General features: G+C 30.5%; 2 protein-coding genes across 4 annotated transcripts in view; both read left to right on the top strand.

Moving 5' to 3' along the window:
• Positions 1 to 463: 463 nt before the first annotated feature.
• LOC137926472 (solute carrier family 25 member 32) lies at positions 464 to 12192 on the top strand. The gene is made up of 6 exons (XM_068770070.1): positions 464 to 817; positions 2456 to 2609; positions 4228 to 4477; positions 6554 to 6667; positions 7755 to 7900; positions 10336 to 12192. The coding sequence occupies exons 1-6, from the start codon at positions 667 to 669 to the stop codon at positions 10472 to 10474; spliced, it is 954 nt and encodes a 317-aa protein (XP_068626171.1). The 5' UTR covers positions 464 to 666; the 3' UTR covers positions 10475 to 12192.
• Positions 12193 to 13994: 1802 nt separating this feature from the next.
• Positions 13995 to 24422, top strand: part of Rab32 (RAS oncogene family member Rab32) — a 31756-nt gene continuing 21328 nt past the window's right edge. Inside the window, exon 1 of one of the 3 annotated variants that reach the window (XM_068770081.1) lies at positions 13995 to 14079. In XM_068770081.1, the coding sequence (XP_068626182.1) occupies positions 14077 to 14079 (3 nt within the window). In that variant the 5' untranslated portion in view covers positions 13995 to 14076. Of the gene's footprint in view, positions 14080 to 17121; positions 17475 to 19479; positions 19912 to 24422 lie in introns of those variants that run through there. The other 2 variants (XM_068770076.1, XM_068770078.1) reach the window with 2 other exon arrangements.

Below are 24422 nucleotides of genomic sequence, written 5' to 3'. Positions count from 1 at the left end.
TTTTCTGTCTTCATAAAAATTTTAGATATCACACTAAGTACTTTAATCAGAATAAATATTTTCTTTAAAATAAGCATTTTTCTATAGTAGAGTATTATTTAGGTAAAATGTTTTAATCTATATTATAAAATTACTTAAATTAAAATGTTACGTAATAAGTTAAATGAATTCTTGCTTATATAAAATTCTACAAAAGCAGGTAACCCTCATAATGTCAAATGAAACTTCATTAATTTTAAATCATTAGTCAAAGACTTTTGAATATTAAAGCCATAAAATATTTGTCGATTATATAATAGTATAAGTAAAAATAAAATAGTTTGTTTTATGTACTTATAAATTAATACAAGATTTTTGGTAATTAAAATAACAAGCCGTTTATTTCTTCCATGTTGAAAAGTTTTAAGTTATATTTTATTAGCTGTCTTGTTCAATATCGAAGAACGTAAAAAGAAACTGAACCGTATGTCGAATTACTTCAAAAGAATCATGTGGAAATCATCCCGTTCACGCATTTTCAATTTAGTTAGTATATTACGGAAGCAATGATGTGCAGCGGTGATTTTTTAGTTAATTTTATTAATTGTTCAAGTGAAACTGTTCGACGGGTATAGTTGTGTCTGAGGTTCTTGCAAAATGTTTTAACTGTGATTCAATCTAATCAACATGACTACAATGAAGAATCCTAATTCCTCGTCCTCTAAGCTGGCTCTCTTCAGTCACATCAAATACGAGCACCTCGTAGCCGGCATATCGGGCGGCGTCACCTCTACGTTAATATTGCACCCTTTGGACCTTATAAAAATCAGATTTGCAGGTACGTAACGAAGGTTTTTTTGGCAGCGTATAATCGTCATTGTCATTATTATCAATAGTCATTCTTTATTAACAAATTTAAGTGTATGCTTTTAATAATTTTTCACATAATTTTACCAGTTATCATGTGACCTTGAACTTGATTTACTTTGAGTGAAAGTTAGATGCAACATAATAAAGTTACTTTGCTGATGCAATAATAAACATAATTCAATGAGCTATTGTAAATATTATTGATTAATTTGCATGAACTTGTACAGCTTATTATTAAATTCAGGATGAAAGTCTTGGTTAGTTACTATTACAAGTAGTCATTTTTCGATAATTGACTGTGGTTTTAAAAAATATAAATTCTGTATTTATTATAACAATAATATCCGTTGATGCTGAATGTACTTTTTATTTTTGTATTGTATTTATGTTGAGATATATATATAAATACTAAAATATAAATCCTGTACTAAATAATGGTATATACTAAATGACTATATAACTAAACACTACTTTATCTAGAAAAAGGTAATGGTAATTTAGTAGTTTTTTATGGCTTGTATCTTGAAACCTATGTATCCTTTTGTCATGGTTACATATTGTAAACATATTTATTTAAATGAATATGGTAATGAATATTAAGTATTATAGGAATAATGTGAAAAGCCGTATCATATTTAGCACATTTGTGTTTTAAGGAAGTCTACAAAGTTTTTTTGTCAATGGTACATCATTAGACATACAATATGTTTTATTAGAGAAAAAGTTTGGAAATTAGCAATTATTTAAATAAATGTTACTTAATGTCTGGTAATCAAAACAATAGTGAACTAAAATAAATATATTTCTATTATATGAATGTGAACATCAATGTAGCTCCTGACTATATGCTTAAATATGCCAAAATCTGTTACTAATTAACACTTTATGTACATTGGTCACTTGCCAAAATATCTTTGTAATATCTTAGGTACACATACAGTAATAAGATATTTATGGTGTGTGTTAAATTACCTGCTTTGTTCTATATTTTAGTCAATTGACAATGCTATCTTAAATTAAAGTCATATGGAAATATTTAGGTGTATATATACAAAAAGATCCCTTATAAATAAATTATAAAATAAATAATGTGTTGTAGTCTATATATGCACTTTTTTGGTTCAGTTTTGTCTCATATATGGTTTAATTCTTGGTCACCCCTTTATTTCCTGACATCTTTTTCATAATCCTTTCCAAAATTAAACAAGACTTCACTTTATAGTAAAAATGTATCTGAATATGAGATCTTTGGTCATATGTTTACTTGCTGTATTATAGCTATTAACAGCACAAATAAGCATTATTCTTTTAATTTTATCATAATGAAGAGTTTTCAATGGGAAGAAAATATTAAATATGCAATACAAAAATTTTAATGGTTATTTTAGCTACATAAATGAATATAACTTAGAAGTTTTGCATTAGATCTTCTTAATTTTTCACATGAATAAGATTCCAGATGGTGATAACAATGTATGCCTTTTAATTCATGTAAACATTTGCTGTTTAGTGTTTATCCAAACTGTCTAGCACTTTGTAAATAATGTTGAAATGATGGGAATGTTAAAGTAGTATAATAATGTTTATAGTAACAATTTGTTCACAGTGAATGATGGTAGAACAGCAACTGTACCAAGATATGATGGGCTTGGCAGCGCATTTGTTACAATAGTGAAAAAAGAAGGCGTTAAGGGACTGTACCGTGGTGTAACTCCAAATGTTTGGGGCTCAGGTTCTGCATGGGGATTTTACTTTTTGTTGTAAGTATTGACTTGATAATTAAATTGATTTTTATTTTTAAACTAATATTGAATAGATGGCTGCTGGGGGCTAAAGATGCTTGAATGGAGAGCACATGCTGAAAAGTGCAGTGTAGGATGTTCGCATACAAGTTGGACATGGATGACCTTGTTAAAATTGCCAGAATGTACTAGGTGCAGGCCTCTTTCAACAGATCCTATAAGAAATCTATGTGAAAGGCTTTAAAGATAATGATAGTCATTGAATATGAATCCAGATTTGTTAATATTCAGTAAATATAATTCAATTTCGCCTCCTATAACAAAATACATTGGTCAACTTTATATAATTTTCTTATAATATTTGCTGGCTCCAGTGCGGTGTTGGTTGTTATTCCTTGAAATTAAATGATCACATCAGGTGTCACCAGTACTGTTTATGTATATATAAAGAGGTTTTCTCAGATGTACATTGTTTACATCATTATATAAGACTATTGAGATTGTTACATAAACAATATCATGATCTACATAATAAAAAAATCTTGATCCATTTTTGATGTGAATAGACTGTTTACAATAAAATAAAGTTTAAGAATAGCAACAGTCTAGTTATGTTGGTTTAAGTATATCCACAACTCTTTGTCAATATAATTGTATTGTACAATTTGTGCATGTTTAGCATATTACTCGGTATTGTATGTATGTAATATGGTAGTACAAATATTGGCATTTTTGGCTATATATTAATATTAATTTAGAAAATCATATGATATCAGTTCAATTTTTTTTTACATTAAACTATTTAAAATGTTTAATACTTCTTGCATTGGACAATTTCCTTTTACCTGAATGCTCTTGGCAGAATCTTCTTTGAGGCCCCTTGCTTATTGTTTTGGTCTCTTGCTAGGTCCTGTCTCATGATATACAGAATTATATCATAAAGTCAGGCACCAATGACAACAAGTATTTCCGTAGTGCAATATTTGGCTAAAGCATGTCAAAATTCGACAGTCATTATCTTGCTTCTTCTTGAACACTTAGACAATAGTCATAGACATTAAGTCTTTGGTATTCCTAGCATTCCAGTTACATTCATTTCCTATCTTTTATCCTTTATGTTTCTGCAAAACATCAACTAGAACCTCTTAGGATCTTATACATCAAGTTATTGATGCTTTTGTACCCACTCTCCACGACTGAGATGATTTTAGACAATAGTCCAATTGTTTATCAACTCTGTATTATTATAGAAATATATGGGAGTGGTTTTGAGAGCCATTCAATCACATTTATAATAATACATATAAGGAGTGCACCGGATTGTTTGTCCATCTGAAATTACAATCTAATTTTCCACATAGTTAAGGGGTTAAATACTAATGGGAATTTTTGTTTTAATTCAATGCGCTTGTCTGGTATATATAAAGAGAAATGAAAAAAGAGGCTCTATACCTTGTAGTAGGCATCTATTGGCAGACACAACAATGATATATTATAAATCTTTATCATAACTATGACCAAACCCTTGTATAAACATACCATAATAAGTTGATATATTATAAAATGGAGTTAGTAGTATGTCACAAATTTTAGCAATATTTTATAATGGATTATTTACTGTTTTATCGATTTACAGTTACAATGCTATAAAGACATGGATACAAGGTGGGAATGCCCGAACGCCACTTGGACCCGGCTTGCATATGCTTGCGGCGGCAGAAGCTGGAATACTGTCCCTCATCATGACAAACCCCATCTGGGTGGTTAAGACTAGGCTTTGTCTGCAGTATAGTGATGAACACCTGGCTGACAACAAGAGGTACAAAGGCATGGTTGATGGCCTAACTAAAATATATAGAACTGAGGGCATCAGAGGATTATACAGGGTGAGTTTTTCACTTATTAATTTACTAGTGAATATATATGTCGGTAGATGCGGCATGTGTTGGCCCCCCACTAGGTGGATTACATAGTCAAAGTTCAAAATTCGCTGGATGTGGGCAGCGCAAACTGATCATTGCAGCGATTTTTGGGGGAGGCCTGTGTCTTCCAGTGGGTGTCTATCGGCTGACATGATGATGGTGATAATAAAAGTGAACATAAATAATACAAATACACATTTCTATTCTTCCTGTGTGATTGAGGGTATATTCTAACATTAGAATCAATAACATTAATGTTTGTTATAAAAATAAACAAAATAAACTTTGATGTGTAAACAAAAGGTTTATAAGAATTCTAAATGAAGCAATGTGTTTGTTATTTTTACATAACACATGTTCTAAAGTTTCCTTATCTAAAGGTGAGATTGTGTGCAATCACTGACTTTGCATATGTAATATTGATAAAAATGACTGATAGAATGAAAATATATCATGTTATCCTTGAGCTGTCTCAGTCAGTATTATACATTTGTATTAAAATTAATGTACAATGTAAAGTATGCAAATATCAAGCATCAACAAATGTAGTATCAACAAAAAACAGTTACATTAACTAATATTACTCCGTCAGAACAATTACGCCATCAGAAAATCTTAGTTAAGAAAATTTTTAATAAACATGTTGTGTTTAGTCATAGGAACAGAAAAGTATGAAATTAAAGATAAATGGAAACTGATTGAAAATTTGATTAATAAGTAATACAATTTTCAGTCAGTTTCCAATAAGAAACTTAAGTACTGTCTGATCAGATATTAATGAATTTTCGGAATAATAAAAAAATGTTAATAGTCCACTGAAAAAATCTTGATGTTGAAACGCTTCCTTAGATATCATTACAATTATTGACACCCTCTACAGTCGCCTGTCTCCTTCACGTCCCCATAAAAGTGCAGATTAAAGTGGTATATGCATTTATCCAGCGAATTTAAGTATTAAATTATTTCTTTTAATACATGTAAATATTAATAGCTCTTTGGCCACTTTATATATGTTGCCGTGGCTTCAAATACCATCATTAGCTTCGGAACAGCCGAAATCTACTTTTTGATATTTAAATAAAATTATTGCTGGATTATTTCAGAGAGCCTCAAATAGTTTTTGAGACGTTTAAAAATATTCGAACTACCACCTACTATTATATATATAATCCGTTTTTTTTTTTATTTGTTTTCTTTAAAATAGGTTTGAATAGTGATGTCATTGAATCACACATTAGTAGTAAAGACATCACTAGCTAAAAAATAAAGAAAACGTATTGGAATGCCTGTACAAAAATTTCACAAAAGTCGGTCTTCATGTTGTATATCCGGGCAATACGAGAAGAGATAATATGGAAAAATATAATGCGGAAGATCTTTTAACTGACCTGTCAATGTCTTTTATGATTGATGAGAAATGTGGTATCGAAATGGAAAATATTGAAAAGTATTTTTAAATAACTATCATTCACGAAAATAAGCGATCATAAATTACCGAATGCTTAAATTTAATTTTGGGTGATTGAAATTGAAGTCGAAAAAAAAAAGTTAAAAGCAACGACATTGCAATTCTGAAAGATCGCCAAGATGACCGGTCTTGCGTTGCCCGCAGCCAGTGTTTTCCTGCGGCATTTACTATATCGTCCAACCACCTAGTGGGAGACCTACCCACGCCCGTGGTGGTGGTGACCGTGCGGTCGCTATTCGATATCCTTTTAATTCCTACTGCCGTTGTTTGCCCAAGCGATGTGCCACTGTTATTTTCGACGAGCAATTCGAGCTGCGTCGTTGATCTTGATTCTACTGCGGATTTACATTTATGATTCTGTCTTGCAGCAAAGCTCTGAGCGTAGACCTCTCATGCTCTCTAACTTTAAGCCTTTTTATGAGAGCCTTTATATTAATACGTGTCGCTAGTCAATGAATACATAATGTTACTTTCGAAAGGTTGTGGCAATCCAATGCAGCAGGCTCGAACGATTTTAGAGAACTATATTTGGATGTATGGAAAATAATTCGTATGCGCGTGTTCAATTTCAGGGTTTCGTCCCGGGCATGTTCGGGGTGTCACACGGAGCGCTTCAGTTCATGACATACGAGGAAATGAAGAATCGATACAATCAGTACAGGAATCTGCCGATTGACATTAAATTGGTATGTCGAGCCGTTCCTTGTTGCGTGTTGTTGAAATATTAGACTTTCGAATCAGTTTCTTGTTAGCAATGCGCCTTTACTCACCCGAGTAAACGTGATGTGATCGCAGTTGAATGTAAACCATCTCCATTCAGCAAATGGAACTCGATAAAAATGAGTTTTGTTCTTTATGTAGTTCATCATATAGCTAACTCAGCAGTAGGCGTTCTATATTATTTTAAAGTTTATATATGTTCATTTTAATTTTCTATAAGTGTGAATATTAATAAAAAGGCAGTAACATTGTAATAACATTTCTGACGTTTTGAATAAAAGATGCAATTTTTACAAAAATATGGAAACAAATTTTCTGACAAAGAATATCGTGTTGACCTTTTTGCATTTACTTCGCGGCAATGTTTACCTCAAATCTTGCTTTTTATCTTACAGGGTTATACAATAATAATTTACAGAAATCAGTCAATGTTGTTTTAAATTATGCCATTAAAACATGCATGTTTGATGAATTGCAACCGCAAAAAAATCATATTCATTTACTTGCTGAATTTGTGCATATTTTGGTAAAGTAGCTTAATGAGTAAAAATACTTTGTTCTAGCGTTTTTCATTCCAGGATCATGTCTTATACATTTTCACAAACTATTCATTGTCATATATGTTTTCGTTGCATATGAATTTTAATTTGAAATAGTTTCTACTTATAAATTATTGCATAAAATATTGCAATTTATATTAGAAATTTTCATCAGACTTCTTTTTCATGTGGCTGTTTATAAAATACGTCACCAAAAATGTTCTTTTTTTTTTAACTCCTTCCACCACCAATATCACACCTAGGTACATTTTCTTAATTATTTTGAAATACATTTGATCATCATTGAAGAATCTCCATGGTGATCATCAATCACATCTTTGGAGAGTAAACATATATTGATTTTATGATCGACCTTTGAGTGGTTGTTGCCTAAGCTTTGTTCCTGTCACAAAGTAATTATGACCAATTATGCTATGGCATTGTAGTTTGCGAGCAGTTTTGATGAAAACATATGTCTTGTGAAACACATGTTGAAAGTTATTTTTGGTCGCAGACTTCGCTCGAGTACCTGTCTTTCGCGGCGGTGTCGAAGTTGATCGCGGCAGGCGCCACGTACCCGTACCAGGTGGTGCGAGCGCGGCTGCAGGACCAGCACCGCACGTACCATGGCGCGTGGCACTGCATCACCGAGACCTGGAGGTACGAACGTATCAGAGGCTTCTACAAGGGCCTGACGCCATATCTCCTACATGTAACGCCCAACATATGCCTAGTTATGCTCATATGGGAGAAATTCACCAATAATGATTGAAAACCATTGTCTATCTGATGGGAAACGTACACGGCTATTTTGTAAAATCAATACATTTTCATCTGTGAATCCTTTTTTTATCTGTGACAGCTACCAACCAGGTTGTTTAAGGTGTCGTTTTTGTGTACGGAGTGTTTTATTAAGGTAAGATTAGTTGTGTAAGCGGGATTTATATTTATTTATATTTATCTTGTAATAAACGCATTTTGTGATCGTTTATGTATAATTTCATATGACAAAAAGTGATTTGACAACCGTTATATTATGTTATATATTAAGCATTATTAAGGATCGCAAAACATTTTTATATGTATGTATTAGATACGTGATATTGACAGGTTATTTTTTGAAATGTTTTGTAGAATTGAGGCATTATAATCCGGTTGGACATTTAAAATTTTTTTGGTTAAAATCCATCTGAAAATTGATTGTATGACTGTTTGTTAAACATGTTTATAACCTGTCTCACGACATATGTTGTGTTTCTTTGATTAATATCTATAATGCCGTCGTAAGCATAATCTTTATATAGTAGTGGTACATTTTCCCATCAGATCGCGAATGCGTTAGAATAAGGCAACACCGAACACAATTCTAGTGTTGCAATATCTAGCACAATTTAGTTATAATTTGAATTTTTGTGATAATAGTACTTAGATTATATTAAATATAAACCAAACTCAATTATAAAAGACACCATAAAATTGTTGAATAACATAACGTTACATGTGTGGTGAGACGACGTTAGGTTCCATATACAAGATGGATTTGTTTCAACTTGCTTCCCTTTGAAACTGCGTCTAGAGATATGATATTCTATTTATAGTAAATTATTTGAAACACCTTGCAAGATGAAGCTATTCTGTCTTAGATGCTTAACATAGTTTTAGACCACATTAATATCATTGCCCTATTGGCGTCATATATAGACGTAGATGTACACATTTTTACACCTAACGCAGTAATAAGTATGAGCAGTTTTTTGAATAATTTCAAATCGTATCCACAATAGGTTAAATACGTATTTATTGAATTATTATTCAATTCGCACATATCAATAATATTTATTTCCAATAAGTAGTATGTATATTATTCAAAACAATTAAAAGAACAACATTCTGCCTTTCACGGTATTTATAAGTGGTTGTTTAATAATATATACTGTGCAAGGACATCATGAACAGGTAAAAATGTAGTCATCTATTGATATGTGTGAAGCAATGAAAAATTAGACCAAAAATAATGTGATGTTAAAACTGAAAGTAAAAAGAACATTGTTAATTGAAAAGCATGAAAGTTATTTTCAATCCTGAAATAATTATCTTAGCCGCAAATCTGTTATCACTCTGTTATATAAATAAAACGAATTTCCTACATGTTTTTTTGAATTTGTCAACACTTAATGTTGGCCTCCTTAAAATAATAGATGAAATCAATTCTTCTGACTAAAAATTAGTTATAAATCTCTTGAAATATACACTAAAGAAGTGTCTGTAACATGCACAGCAAAGCTTAATATGGTGTAAATTAATGTAATGTAACTTTTATATTAAATTTATCACCACATGCTAAAACTTTATATCATTTACTTAATGAAAAACAAAACAGTTATTATCTATTTTTGAAGAAGTAACAATAATCTATGGTTCCATTATGTGAAGTTAGCATTCATTTGTTTCAAAAAATGTATGTTTAAAAAAAAGAACAGATATAAAGTTCGATGATTTTACAATTTTTATTATTCACCATGAATATTATTAAGATTTTGTGTTTTAAATGAATTTGTTAGTCTGTTTATTTTATATGACGTAGAACTATGTACATGACGAAATACACACTAATATTCTTTTTTAAATATTAATTGTTAACTAAAACTTAACTACTTCGCAATTGTGTTAATTGATTCATTTTGTGGCGGGCCACAACTTAATTATTCACACGACATGTTATATTTTTATATAATGTATAAGATTTCAACTGTTTCCATTCGCCTATTCAATTTGTGTAATCAATAAAAGATAGCAAATTGAAAATGGGGCTGTTGTTTTAATTTTTTATTAAATAATATGATAATAATATTTATTTTGCACAAATATCCTCTTTTTAAATTTTTACTAACCTATTCCATTTAAGAAAACGAGTGTTTGATGTCCACTGACGTTATCATTTTAGGTTTGAAAGAGTAATAATATTAAAACGATAAAAAATTGTTGTTTACAAAAATGTTAGTTTACAATTCTTCGAGATTGGTCGGTAAGTAAAGATGTTTCATTGTATTTTTTCTGATTATCGTTCTAAAGAGTAGATTCGATTATTTTCACAGGCACGAGGGTTGGCGTGGTTTCTACAAGGGACTGAAACCTAATTTGGTGCGAGTGGTTCCTGCAACCATGATCACATTCCTGACTTATGAGAATATTTCTCATTACATGTTGAGAAGGGGACAAGAACTTAAACTGTAAAATTGAATGTAACAAAAACAAAGATTTTACTATTAGAAGGTTTTTGATTAGGCTGAAACAAGATTGATAATTAATAAAGAAGATAGGCATCTTCTTTACACTTTCTATACTTTTTATATGTGAATGTTTATTATACGTTCTGGAATATCAATTAAATCACTAAGAACTGTTATGGTTTAATATAAACATATTTTACAGTAATTGTAAGAAACATCCTTGAAAAAACATTACATATATATGAATTTTATAAAAGGAAACTGGCGAAATTACATTGCCATGATTTTTATTAGAATAGTAACACTGCAGGCTAAATACTTGAGTACATTGCATTTGAATATTTACAAAGATAATTATTTATAAACATAATAAATATGAATCGCAACAGTAGTAAAAATTACTCACGGGTAAGGGATTGGTTCATGTTAATTAATTAAAATTATACAAATGAAGTTGTCATATAAAACAACATAGCACAAATGTTTGCAATTACCGCAATATATTATTAAGTAAAGTGTAACGCTATGTAATTCCCTAAATCGTTGCCATTTTGTAATAATTTATTATCTATGGACTCATAATGTGTTTGATACCTTAATAGTAAATAGTTATACACAATTACCAGTTTTTCTTACAGATAACACCTAATATTTTTAGTGTTACTATTGCAAAATTCTTGTATTTTGTAATAGATTACAAAAATTAAACCCATTTAATAGGGCTGGTATTCTGTACTTTTTATTTAGTTTCTTAATTGTTAATGATCTATATCTTAATTCAAGTACATGTTTATATTTAAGGAACACATGGTAGACAATATAAGTGTATTTTGGCATCGCCTGACACAACTGATAGTGTTGCCATGATGCTGTTTTTCCTTTTTTATTTGTTTGTAGGATGTGTTATGTTTGATTGTATATAATACTTAAAAAGTATACAGGGTGATTGGAAATAGGTGTAAAAAATTTAAAAGGGTGAAAGTATAATTTATTTAATGTCGATGTATGGTACACCCTATCCGAAATTCAATGGTTTCAGAAATAATGAATAACATTATGATAAACATTATATAAAAAGCGTTCACAAAATTTTGATCATTACTTATTAAAATTAATCATAAATTAGTGTAACATATTTCAAATTTGTCAAAAAGTGACATTCGTCCCATTAAAACATTTATTACTTATTTCCAATGACTCTATTTAGTAAATATCTTAAATTTTAGTAACTTTTTAACAGCAACCCTTCCACAAATTTTTATTCTACCAAAAAATAGATTATTTTATTAAGCTAATAAATACAAGAGATTGTATATATTTAGATGCATATTTGTCCAAAGCAAATGGCTACAAAAATATGGAGTCGATTTTATTGAGTAGGTATAACAATTTTTTTTTTAATTTACTAAACTTAAAATCAACACGCACACAAGCCAGTGTGAGAATAGTGCTTCCCACATTAAGCTAACACTTTCGATAAAAATGCATGTGAGTTTTCAATCTCTGATGGCTGTGTTATATGTTCCTTTTATGATTGTTAATTGAGTCCGATTTCGCATATCCTCTTATGATAGGCTATTGTAAGCACAATGTGCAATTCTGTAGGTCACAATAATGTGTGAGCATATCTAATATTGTTCAGATAAATTACGTAATATAATAATTTATGTCAACACTTTAAATTAAAAAAGTTCTACTTCACTAGAAATTAAAAATGTGTGTTTTATTAAGTTAATTAATTATAATGTTGTTTTATTTCACCTTTTATTATTTTACCATTAAATTGTATGTTCTGTTTTACTCAAGTATTTATTTAACATAAAAAATTCACCGATTTTGTGGTCCACTGACATTACAAATAATTAATGAATACAAAGAGAAAATGATTTTTTTATCAGTGGATTCATTTTTAATTAGCGGAGTTTATTTGAATTTTTAACAATTTTAAGTAATAGACGAGAAGAAATAGAATTAAAATAAAATTATATCATTATTAGATCTTTAAAGCACTCCACTCTAATATAAATTTGTTAGAGTAGCAAGGAGAGAATAGATATAAACAGTGATTGCATGTAAGATGGTTTTAATCTCCTCAAGAGTCAATTGGAAATCCTCAAGTGGAATTGTGGTGCCAAATATTCAATTATTTATTTTAATCTAAGGTAGACATCACACAAGAGGCAATATAATATCACTATTATATACAAAAATGATTGCCTTATTCTGTTAAGATAGATTTATAATAGGAATGGCTAAATATCAAATTTTGATTTATTCTCTTCTTCTCTTCTCAAATTCAACAGCATTCCGAGCCAGTGATTGCTTACTTAAATGTTAACCTTAATGTTAAAATAATTGTTGATTAAAAATTGCAGGTCATAAATTGCCTACTCATATTTTGAATTTGAATAATACATGTTGAGTTCACTATGTTTTAGGAATTACACAAGTTTTTTTGTTTCTTATGTTATTCAATTGTATATATTCCGAGACATATTTTCTTTATTATTTGGTCCTTACACAAATAATAAGAAAAAAAGAATTACTTCACATATATTTAATTTTACAAATGAGTATACTCGACACCATACCAGTTGAACTGGAATATTTTGTGGTATGGGCAAGATTTTCTACTTCAAAGAAACTACTGAAATGGCGTCGCATACTAACCGATGAGTCTTGTTAGCCTCTCGTCAAATTGATAATCAAAACAACAATAAGGGGTAAATTTTTTTTATAAATAAAGGTTCCTAGTTATTACTAACGAGCGAGCTATAGTAACTAAACATCCCTACGGGCTTGCAAGTGGAGGTGACAGAGCGTACAAAACAGATGGCCGCCTGAGTCTTAAGATTCTGGAGAGGGAGCAACTGACTGGTAAGCCTTGGACGTCCACCTACGAGGTGGACCGAGGGCTTTGTTAAAGTCCTCGGAAAATGGATGCTGGCAGCTTATAATAGATCTTATTAGAACTCTATGGTGGAGGTCTTTGATGACGACAATTGTCACTGGTCAATAAAAACTTTTAAGGGACTGAGTGTCATTTTTCAAAAAAAAAAATAATTAAAGTACAAAAACACCAATATAATTGTTAATTAATAGAAATAGAAAAGATGTTTTCATTAATACATCTACAAGTTTTTAATCGAACATACGAATGGTTGACAATTTTTTACAAAATCTTTATTAATAATATCGTTAAGTAAGAAGATACTAATTTTCCTTACTTAAACAGATTAAAGTTGTACACGGCGTCCAGTGTATAATCTCTTGAAATATTCGCATTAAGGCTTTCACAAGCTCCTTCAGTACTCAACTGGAGCAGTTATTTCAGCCGCTGCGACGGCGTGTAACGTTAATTGCAGTCACCGTTTTCTATAAATAATCTCGAAAGTTAAAACGCCGCAAGTTTTAAATCTGCATTTTGTGCAAATATACTTGCATCACCTACAAACTCGTGTTATCTATTGTGACATGTGTTCGGTTGCGCGGATCGCGGCAGTAGCGACTCGCGAGACGGAGAGATGTCGACGCCGCGGGGAAAAACGCTCCACGAACAATTTGAACTCATTTCGAAGTGCTTCTGAATTTGTTCGAAATACAAACATGGTAAGTACTCTAATATTTGGAATACGAACTTGTGCAAATTAAATACAGATGGCGCTATTTCTTATGACCTTTTATACGTTTTGGATCATGATAAGACCTCTAAGACTTCTTTAAATGTAGAATAAACTAGTATTAAGTTTTAAATTTTTTGGTTGTCTAATTCTTTTTTACATCACATTCCAAAAGGTAAAAGTATAGGAGTTTTTCTACTTTTTAATAACAATGAAAAACATTTATCAAAAAGTTAATTTCATAAGTATTGCAATTTATTAAACCTCCAACATTGTAAATAAATGTTTTATCAGGTTGGTTGTAGATAACATTCATTCGGTAAAGATAACTGACGGAAAGTACTAAATAGAAACTAGACTAGATCATTTCTGGATTAGGCTTGCTGTGAACTGAAAGTAGGCTATAAATGTGAATTAGGACAAATTTTAGTAACACCTCTACCGTAAATATTTCTTGATATAAATTAATTTATATTCTGTTAATAAAAATCAGACAAAATATTCACAAAGAAAATGGTATTGTTCTTTATTCTTTAATAAATTCATTTTCTTTTATGTTTTGACATATTGAATTATATAAAGAAAAGTAATCTCTTTGTTTTCAACTTGTCAGTATTAGCGGAAAAACTTATTTTGTTGAAGTTATTCTAATACAGATAAAAAATATTGTCTTCCAATTTTTTATTTACTTCCTGAATTTTTTAAAAATATATAATTTAATACCATTCACAGATTGCAAAAAATATTTTTATTTTTAATATTTAATTTTATCCTACCGAAATCACTGCGCAAAGCGTTACAGTAATTATATATTTCTAATGAGTCTTATTCTTTTATCTTTTTTATGTTTGATAATTTATCAGAATTGTTGTAAAGCCTGGCACACTGTTATTTGAAATTTAGCCATACTCACTTTAAAAAAAAGCTTTTCATGAATGAATGAAAATTAACTAAATGATTAATATCTATCAGTGACGTACATTGTCTGAAGAATAGACGTAAGTGACTGTTATTAAAAGATTAAGGCTGACTTGACGTCTAGCGTGACCTAGGACAATCTACAATAGAGCATCTAACGACATACTGTGCTAATATAGTATTTTTTACAGAATGAAGTTGTAGCGATTCAAAAGTAGGCGAAAATTAGTACTGAGGATTCTAATTCTATTAAAAACCATGAATTAAAGAAAGTGTTCGTCTGCGTATGCTGAATCATTAATCCATTTGTTCTTATTAAGATTTTATATTATTCTCCAAAATGGATCATTTACAGTGACCACTTGTAAACGTCATGAGAAGAATTCCAGAATAGCTCAATTTGATAGAAATTAGAATCAGATTGAACTCCCATAAAATGTTCACATGTATTTGGTCCTTAAATATTGTCATTTTCGCTAAAATTTAAGAATATATATAAATAGCGCTAAAATTACATAATATTATTAATATTTCACGATGGAGTGGATACTTAGAGGTTCTAGTAGCAGTACTTGTTTTCACTGTTCTGGTTACTTGCCAATTAAGGTATATTTGAAAGATTTGTTTATCGCACTATTAAGAGGTAGATGAAGCAGGCGATGATGATGATATAAAGACTTGGGTGGTCTCGATCTGTTGGACACAAGCAATTATCAATGTGAGGAAGGCGTAAATTAGAAATCCTGTCCTCTTGCAGAAGTTGTTGGCTTTTTAGATGGGAAAATTGTGAAAAAGGTACTTAATGAGGTCCTAGAACGTGTACAAATTATGGTGGGTTTTGGAGGCAAAAGTGTGTGCTAGACATAGAATCTGGAGCACTTGAAGTAATCTTTGAGCAAGACAATTACTGAATTGATAAAGCGATGCGTATAATGATCGATAAGTGGCCGGACAGACCAAAGAAATAAAAATTGCCAACAATTTAAAAACAAAAATGATATTAATGAATCTTTTTCTGATACATATTCTAATAAAATATTGCATGTTTATTTTAATTTTAGAGGTAATAACATTTGTGACTGCATGTAGGTATATAATTATATTTATACGGCCTGGATATGAAAAACATTTGTCAAAAATAGAAGCTTAGACATGTAACATTGTTACGGGCTAGAGGCGGTTACGTAAATTTTTACACCTACTTAGTAACAGTAAATTGAATTATATATTTATGTATAGTAACGATTGATTCATTAAGAAAATAATGTTAAATTACTATTAAAAATTTATTTACGATGAAATATTCGCATATTTAATACTTACCTGTTGATACTTAGTATTACATCTTTTCTTAAAAATTTTAAATGTAAATAGTCGACAAATCTATAGTAAAGTTTTTAAGCCGATTTATACATTTTTGCGCTCAACCTTTTGTTTACAATAATACACAAGATTCTTCTGATGTAACACAAAATCTATGTACCAATTCTTATTAGCGATGCATCCGAATCAATCCAGAAATTTTAGTAAAATTTAGTTTTGTAATTAAATATCTCTCTTGTTGTTTATTCATTCCTGAAGATCGAGATCCTGTCTAGATCTTTCTCTCGAACGAATCAAGTACTTCCATCTAGTTTTTATTGCTGGGAATATTTGGCGTTGGTAGCTGTTAAAACTTCGAGTACTTGGTACTCAGTGTATCTAAATTTTTAAAAGGTTAGCCTAAAGTCAGTAGGTTTTCGTGTGATAAGTATATCAAGGTTATTGTCAAGGATATTTCAACTACGAAGGAACCAATGCATAGGGTTACATATAATTAAATAGTTTTTTTTTAATTTGTTGAAATGCTCACTCAAGTTACAATATGGAATATTTGTAATCGATAAGGGAACGTATGCTTTACTATTACTATTATAGTTTGAGATAAATACACAACAACATCCAATGTTTTTATTTTAACAATTAAATTGTAATAAATCAAGAGTACACGATTTCTCATTGGTGAATGATCTGAATTGAAAATTTATTGTCCGAAGATGTTTATTAATAGTGTTCATTATCTCCAAGAGGGCAAATAATGTTCATTTCATTTTACTTTGTTCGGTTGATAAGAGTACTTGTGCCCTGTCGATTGTTTTGTGCCGTTCCCACCATTTTGTGTTCACCTTGCCGCCATTTTGAAAAGTGATATAATTTTTTTTAAAACTTCTTTTTACAAACAAGCATAATATGGTTCAATGAATGACACGTGATGTGGTATTGTTTTGTTATAATAAAACATTAACAGTGTTCTACATTTTAACTCTGTGAAGTATACAATATATAATATTCACAATGATTAAGCAACTGAATAAACATTCAGTTCACGAAAATTTGATACAACAAGAAAAACTGATCGAATCAAAAAGTAAGCAGAAACTTAACTCAACCACGTCCGTCACCAGAAATGGGAAACTTCTGCTTCAGGTATTACATTTATTATCGGTTTATTTAATGTTATTAATATATATTTATAAATCAATAACAAAATGCTGGGATAATTTTTCACATGATGAGCCAATTTACTTTTATATCAAATATTTATTAAATTACTAAAAATATTTATAAAATAGACTGCTAAGATTTGAAGCGCTTTTAGTTTTATTATGTTTTTAGTAATTTACACCGTGTTTACGTTTTCCTAGGCTGTTAGACATGTGTTCAAAGACTAAGAGAAGTCAGAACAGCTGTAGAAGACTAAAGAAAATATTTTTTAGGCTTTTACGTTTCTTTTTTTTTTAAAAAAAGTCTGCCAAAATTAATGGGCCTAAAAAAGGTTGAAGTAAACATTTTTTATGAGTAAGTTCTTGTAATAAAATAAGTTTTTATTTTAAAGAAAAGATTAAACATTATGAACTTAATATTTTTACTTGTGGGTAGATTTGTTTTGAAAGAATATTTCTATGGCGCCGTCACTACGGGCGATTGATAGTAATATCTCAAGGTTACCAGCACAAATACAAAGAATTGAGTGAGATTTTTTATACCAAAAAGCAACGCACTATCAAAGTACAGCATATCATTTGTCGTCGGAATAACATAAGCCTCAAGTTTCATATGAACACAAAGCAATTATTGCGTGAGTTATTGCTAAAAATATTTTAAGCTAATTATAATGATTAAAACAAAATGATAAGGCAGAAGTAGTTAAACAAGTTTGGATTAATAAGCATGTTTCGAAATATATTTATATAATACGCGATGATAATTTGAAGTTACGTTAACCGCTTGACGGGAATGAAACTTAATCATGTCATAAAAGTGACCTATTTATCATTTTTATATGATTTTTGTTTTATAGTATTTTTTCTGATGGATATATATATATATATTTTAAATTGTGCACATTCTTATTGTAGAATTTGTGTTTAACAAATGTTATTTTTTTTGTATGCGACAGGTTCCCATTTAATTCTTTCTTTTGTTTGTAAAAAAATCTATTCTATATTCAATGATATTCGATATCATGGAGGTCCACTTCTGGACAAAGGCCTCACTCATAAATTTCCAACGAGACCCTACGTTACGAGGGTGGACACCCTACGTTAAGCCTACCGGTCCGTGGGTCCAGAACCTTGACGCCACTGCAATATAATTATATATTATAATTACTTCAATTAAATGCTCTCATATTTTGCGCAGAAAACAAACAAAGCTATTTTCGCATTAATGCAATCAATCATCTCCACAAAGGGTGGATGTTTATTATAACAGTTGATAGATGTGATCGTTTAGTTAAAGATTCAAATTTTATTTACGATGTTTGATGATTGCATAAAATTCATCTTAACTCTTTTAGTTTTTTGTACACCTATTAAATATAAACATTAATAAGGAATATACATTTAACCGAAATAGTATTTCTCCACGAGATGGAATTAGGAACGAGTTGATCCATAGATGAACAAAGTTAACCGATATAGCCTAGTGATTTGGCAATTTCAAATTGCCTGTGAGCAGGCCACGTAATGCGGAGAACAGAATGCCGCTGCTATCTTAAGGTTCTACAGTAGAGACAACGGATTCGCAAGCGCAGCGTAGGACGTAAGCCCACAAGGTGGACAGACTGTATTAAGGTCGTTGGAAAGCGCTGAATGGAAGCTCTTTCTAAAATATTCTAATGTAAATGTAAAGGGGAACCATGTGTCTGAATGTAGTTAAATAAATAATTTATGTCAAATATTTTAATGTATAGTTACAAATTTTTACACGAAAGTTGTTATATCTGTAAATGTTTAATTATAATATGCATTTTTATTTTTATGCAAATATTTGTGACGTAAAAGATCATCGCTTTACTACGTTGCGGTGAGGGAATGTAGAACGATTAGAGGGTAAAGTGATAATATATATATTGTCATATGAACTTATCTACCTTCGTGTGCTCATGAACAAGTGTTTGCATAACAATGGGCTCGATTCATGAATTCCCGTCGGAGGGCGAATCCGAACCGTGCGTCGTGTTTAAAAAAAAACATTTAAATAAATAAATTAAATGAGCAAACGTTTCCGTTGATAACGTGCGATAATACGACGCAGATAGTGTATCGAAATGTTCGATTCACACCTGTGTACTAGCGGACGTGATCCAACGCTGAAGTGTTTCAATGATTCTATAAAGTAAATAAGAAATATTCTACATATGTACATCATCTTTGTTGATTCTTAACAGTATCAGAAGAGCTGTTTCTTTCTCTTTATTACCGATGTTTAAAATAGTTTCGTGAAAACCACGAAGTAACGTCATATGTGCTATTAATAATGACAATTGTTTTGTGAGTGCGTGCATAGATGTGTGATATATAACGGCTTACATATGTTGGCCGAAGAAGCGATGGAAAACCAAAATAATGGACGATTGATAGTAAGTAAACCAAATCAAACGTATCGCGGTTACGTCGTATCAAAACTTAATCTGAAACACCATTTGTAATATATTTGAGATGTAGACCTGGGAAATATTTTTTAATGTGTTCATATGCTGTGCATGTCTATAAAGGTAGTTTCATAATGTTTCGTGCGCTTGCTGTTTTTATTGCCAATGCAGGGTCTTTGACACTGGTGATGCCTGTATGAATGTAATTAAAAATACGTGTCTTTATTTTTCACTTTAACTACGTCGTTATAGTTAAGGTCGCGTGAAGCTATAGGTTTATATAATGATGATTGTTCAGTAGGAACGGAGATAAAAACATAATAATAACATTTATATAGCTCAATCGGTTACCATTAAGGCTTCGCCGGAATGCTCACATACTTTATCTACTCTATAATATTCTTTTCAATCCACTCACTCCCTCTTATCTCAAATCAAGGTTTCAATTTCTTCAGGATACACATTAGAGGTCTTTTAGATCATCAAAGAATAAAAATACCAGTGCATTCTTCCTCGTTTATGGCCAATTCTTTAACCACGCAGACCAGGCCGTTCGATTGTGGAATGATTTACCGCTGAATATAAGACGTGCTAACTCACTACCTATTTTCAAGAAAATGGATAAAAACTATTTACTAGACCTATAATTATCTATCTGTTAATTCATTTCTTTTTCTTCCTCTGTTTCTTTCTGAGGCAAGTTCGATCGAAATCAGTTAGATGTTTTTATTTATTATTGTATTATGTTTATAATTTGTATTATACGTTATTTATTATAAATATATATGTTATATACATATGTATGTATGTTTATGTATGTCTAAAAGAATATTAAATAAAATAAAAATAAATTTATACTGCATTTAACATTGATTAATCAAAATGTATGTTGATAATGTATATTTTTTCTATTTTTAAACTCTTTAATCGTTCTGCTATGCGGCTTTAATGTGTTACAATTTTATTAAACTTCTTTTTATAACTTTTTATACCACAAGCCTAATAAGGCCATCAAAAAACCGTCAAAAATATTTGACGTACCAGATAAAATAATTCACATAGGTGTTATTATTTTAAGATATAATCACGTTATTAAATACGTGTCTCTGGACCTAAACAAAATTAATTGAATGAAGTTGGTAAATATAAGCTAATTGCCGAACCAAGATCTTTTGAAAAGAGACGTCGCATAGACTTTAAACATGACGAATGAAAATCGCAATGCATCAAATCCCAATTACATTATAATTATAGGTAACTTAGTCAAAAACTCAAATATCGAAATAAGTATTAAGTTATTGAAATTATTATCTATTGAGCCATGCTAATATTGATATTAGTGGAAACGTGTAAAATTCGGCGAGCGTTTTATATGCTACACATGTATGTTTTTAAATTGTTAACAAGTAAAATAATTATCATGTTTTTTCCGCTATCCACACAGATGCATATTATATTTGAACATGCTATAAATATCTGTAAATAGTAACGTACTAATATCTTTCTTTATATAAATTGGGAATATAACTTCATTCCAATATTTGTTTTTAATTAAAAATAAATAAGGTTACCTAGACTGCTATGGATATGAATAAAATTACTCATTTTAATATAAAAATTACAGCTTTTTTAGATAATGTACCTAAATTGCAAACTTTAAATTAAAACTTAAATGTGAATAATATAAAATAATAACTAGCAACCACAAGGAGGATATATGATTTTGTTAAGTTCGTCGGCAGGTGTCAGTTGTCAGTTGCTTTTAAACTTGTCAATTAGAAATTTATGGCGAACGCACATGTCCAGCGGTGGGCCTCTTACAGGTGAAATGATGATGATGATAATCAACAATTAAGTGGCTAACTTGAAATAAAATAAGCAGATGACAACTTGAACTCTCCAAACTAGTAACATTTTAATAATCAAAATGAACTGGATTACAATACAGATTTTATTTGTAAAGCACCGATGTTATTTGAAAAAAAAACCACCGTTTTCAATAAGAGCGCTGATTGTACATCTTTTTGTCTATTTCATTTGATTTCTATTTATGACTTGTTATTGTACAGTACAAAAATGGTACGATTAGTCTGTATTTCAGCAATATGGGTGGCCATGTTGTTTTGCATTTTGACAGTCAGGACGACTGTCAAAAAAGTCAGTAATATTATTGAGGTTCACACATAACAAAATAAATCATATGTTCATATGTCACTGTGAAAACAAATCACGTATTTGTTTATAGAGTTAAGAAGAGCATCGTGCAAAATACTGTATAAAAGCTTGAAATGTTAAAGTAAACAGAATGTCTTGTCGCTCTTCTTGTACGGTCTGTGGTATAACATATCAAATTAATAAAATTTATATTAATCTCTAAAATATCACATATTTAATCTAACTACCACGGAATGGGGAATGAGTAGGCTAAAACAGCAATGAATCACTGAAGAAAAACAATTACGTGCTGATATAATTTGAAATAAATGTGACAAATGATTAAGCTTCTAAATCAACAGAAATAAAATGTTATCGGTTTAGCAGTATACCTTGGACCGCACAATACTCGTGTTACGTCCAGCGTCCTTAACAGGGACAATGGGCTCAGCAATGCGTTGTCCTTTTTATCTTTAAGTGGCTTATTTTCGGGAGCCATTCGGTTGCCACACCCAATCTAATCTGATATCGTTCATATTGACACACAATACTCAATAAAGCGATTATTAAGGAATAGTCGTTGGAAAATATCTAGAAATAAGTTCAATTTTTGTTATAATTTTACTTTTACTTATACTTATATGGACAAATGCTGTATGCTTTTTGCCAGGCGCTTAAATTAGACTTCTTTACATAAACTAAACTCCAGAATTTTCTCGGGAGTCTCTGCAACAATTCTGTACATATTACATATTCCAGTTTCCAAGACCATCAAACTTTTAGGTCTCTTTGGAGAACTCTCCATAAAGTGACAAGGCGCAATGGACCTTGGCTAGGCTGCCACTAAATACACGTTTAAGACTCCAATTTGAGGATGCTAGGGCCAAAAAACGGCTCGTCTGATTGTTAATTTAATTTTTTTGTATTATAAGTTTTTGTATACAAATTACAAACGGTATAATTATTGGTTATCTTAAAAACTATATAGTGGACAATAACTAAAAATAAATATTGATTAGTGGTAGCCCAGCGATAGAGGATTGAAACTTGCGATATATGGTTTGATTCCCGGGATACAATATTATGTATTTCACACTTTGTTTTCACATTAATTACATAGGATTGCTACTGCTCACAAATAAGTTTTCAGAGAATGGGCAGTAGTGTCCTCTGTTTCCCATAATACCACACTGCTATCAACATCCTGCTTGCGAAGCATGTCGATTATAATATATCCTCTCATTATCTTTAGAGCAGGTCTATGCTTTACAGTAGGTTATGAGCTAAAACGATGATTATGGCAGAAATAATGCAATTAAATATAATGCAATTTACTGAGAAAAACATGTAACGCTTAATAAAAAAAAAGTCTAAACGAAAGCCAGCTAGATCAGCACCATAAAAATTTTCTTTGACTATTTTCACCGGTTGTTGTATGACTTCATTCGCACTGTAACCGAGTTGTAATTAATTTAGTTTAATGTAGTGGTAACAAAGTATACTAATTTAATTATCACATTTGTTATGTTATTGGATTTTTAATATCGTCGATAATTAATATTGTCGACATGAATACGAATACAGTCGACAATATTAATTATTTAATGTCATCGTTTTCTTCGTCAGCCATCCCACGTTTAATGCTGGACATAAGTGTCCTTATAAATTACCAATAGGAAGCGGCTTGCATCCTGCGTCTTTTACAACCTTAACAATACCGCCTTTCCACCTTTGCGAAAGGGCGTCTTACGCTGCGCATGCCGGTCCATAGCCTCCAGAACTTTAAGACCCCATTGGTCGTCTGTTCTGTTCGCTATATGGCCTGCCAACTGCCACTCCAATTCAAATGTGTATAATAAGTAAAGATATTTTGTTATGTGTCTAGTTTAATCAAAAATTCGTATATAACTCAACAAAAACGCGTATTAAAGCAATAAAGAATTGCGTAAATACTTTGATTAAAGAATAAGATGTTATACATACGCAACAAATGAAACAAGAAATAGATTCACTAATGTAGTCAACTGGAAAAATTCCAAGAACGAACCGGTTGGCTTTATAATTATGAATTATTTTGTAACCGAAATGTTGTAAGGTACTAATTTAAATTCTAATGGGCCTATTTCACTCTTAAGCAAGTTTTAGAAGAATTTCGTTTTTTATATAAGCGGCGCAATTTATTTTTGGTTATCATTATGAATGATTTTAATGTAAAGTAAATATAAAGTACATAACGTTAAATTTAATAATGTTGCAGTATTATTTTATGTGTAAAACGCCATAAGCTCAAAACCTAAATTTAAGACGTTAAATTCCTTCATATTGTTGTAAATATCTAATTACCT

The sequence above is a fragment of the Battus philenor genome, unplaced genomic scaffold (assembly GCF_028537555.1).
Source record: "Battus philenor isolate CCGP_79_NKW_IND1 unplaced genomic scaffold, ilBatPhil1.0.hap1 SCAF_3, whole genome shotgun sequence".
NCBI lineage: Eukaryota > Metazoa > Arthropoda > Insecta > Lepidoptera > Papilionidae > Battus > Battus philenor.
This window is presented reverse-complemented; position numbering and strand designations above follow the sequence as displayed.

What these genes read in the sequence shown, in the direction of transcription:
- LOC137926472 (XM_068770070.1), top strand. Translation starts at nt 667, where the DNA reads ATGACTACAATGAAGAATCCTAATTCCTCGTCCTCTAAGCTGGCTCTC. An exon ending in TGGGGATTTTACTTTTTGTT is followed by an intron (nt 2,610 to 4,227) that starts GTAAGTATTGAC and finishes ATCGATTTACAG; the next exon opens with TTACAATGCTATAAAGACAT. An exon ending in TGCATCACCGAGACCTGGAG is followed by an intron (nt 7,901 to 10,335) that starts GTACGAACGTAT and finishes TTATTTTCACAG; the next exon opens with GCACGAGGGTTGGCGTGGTT.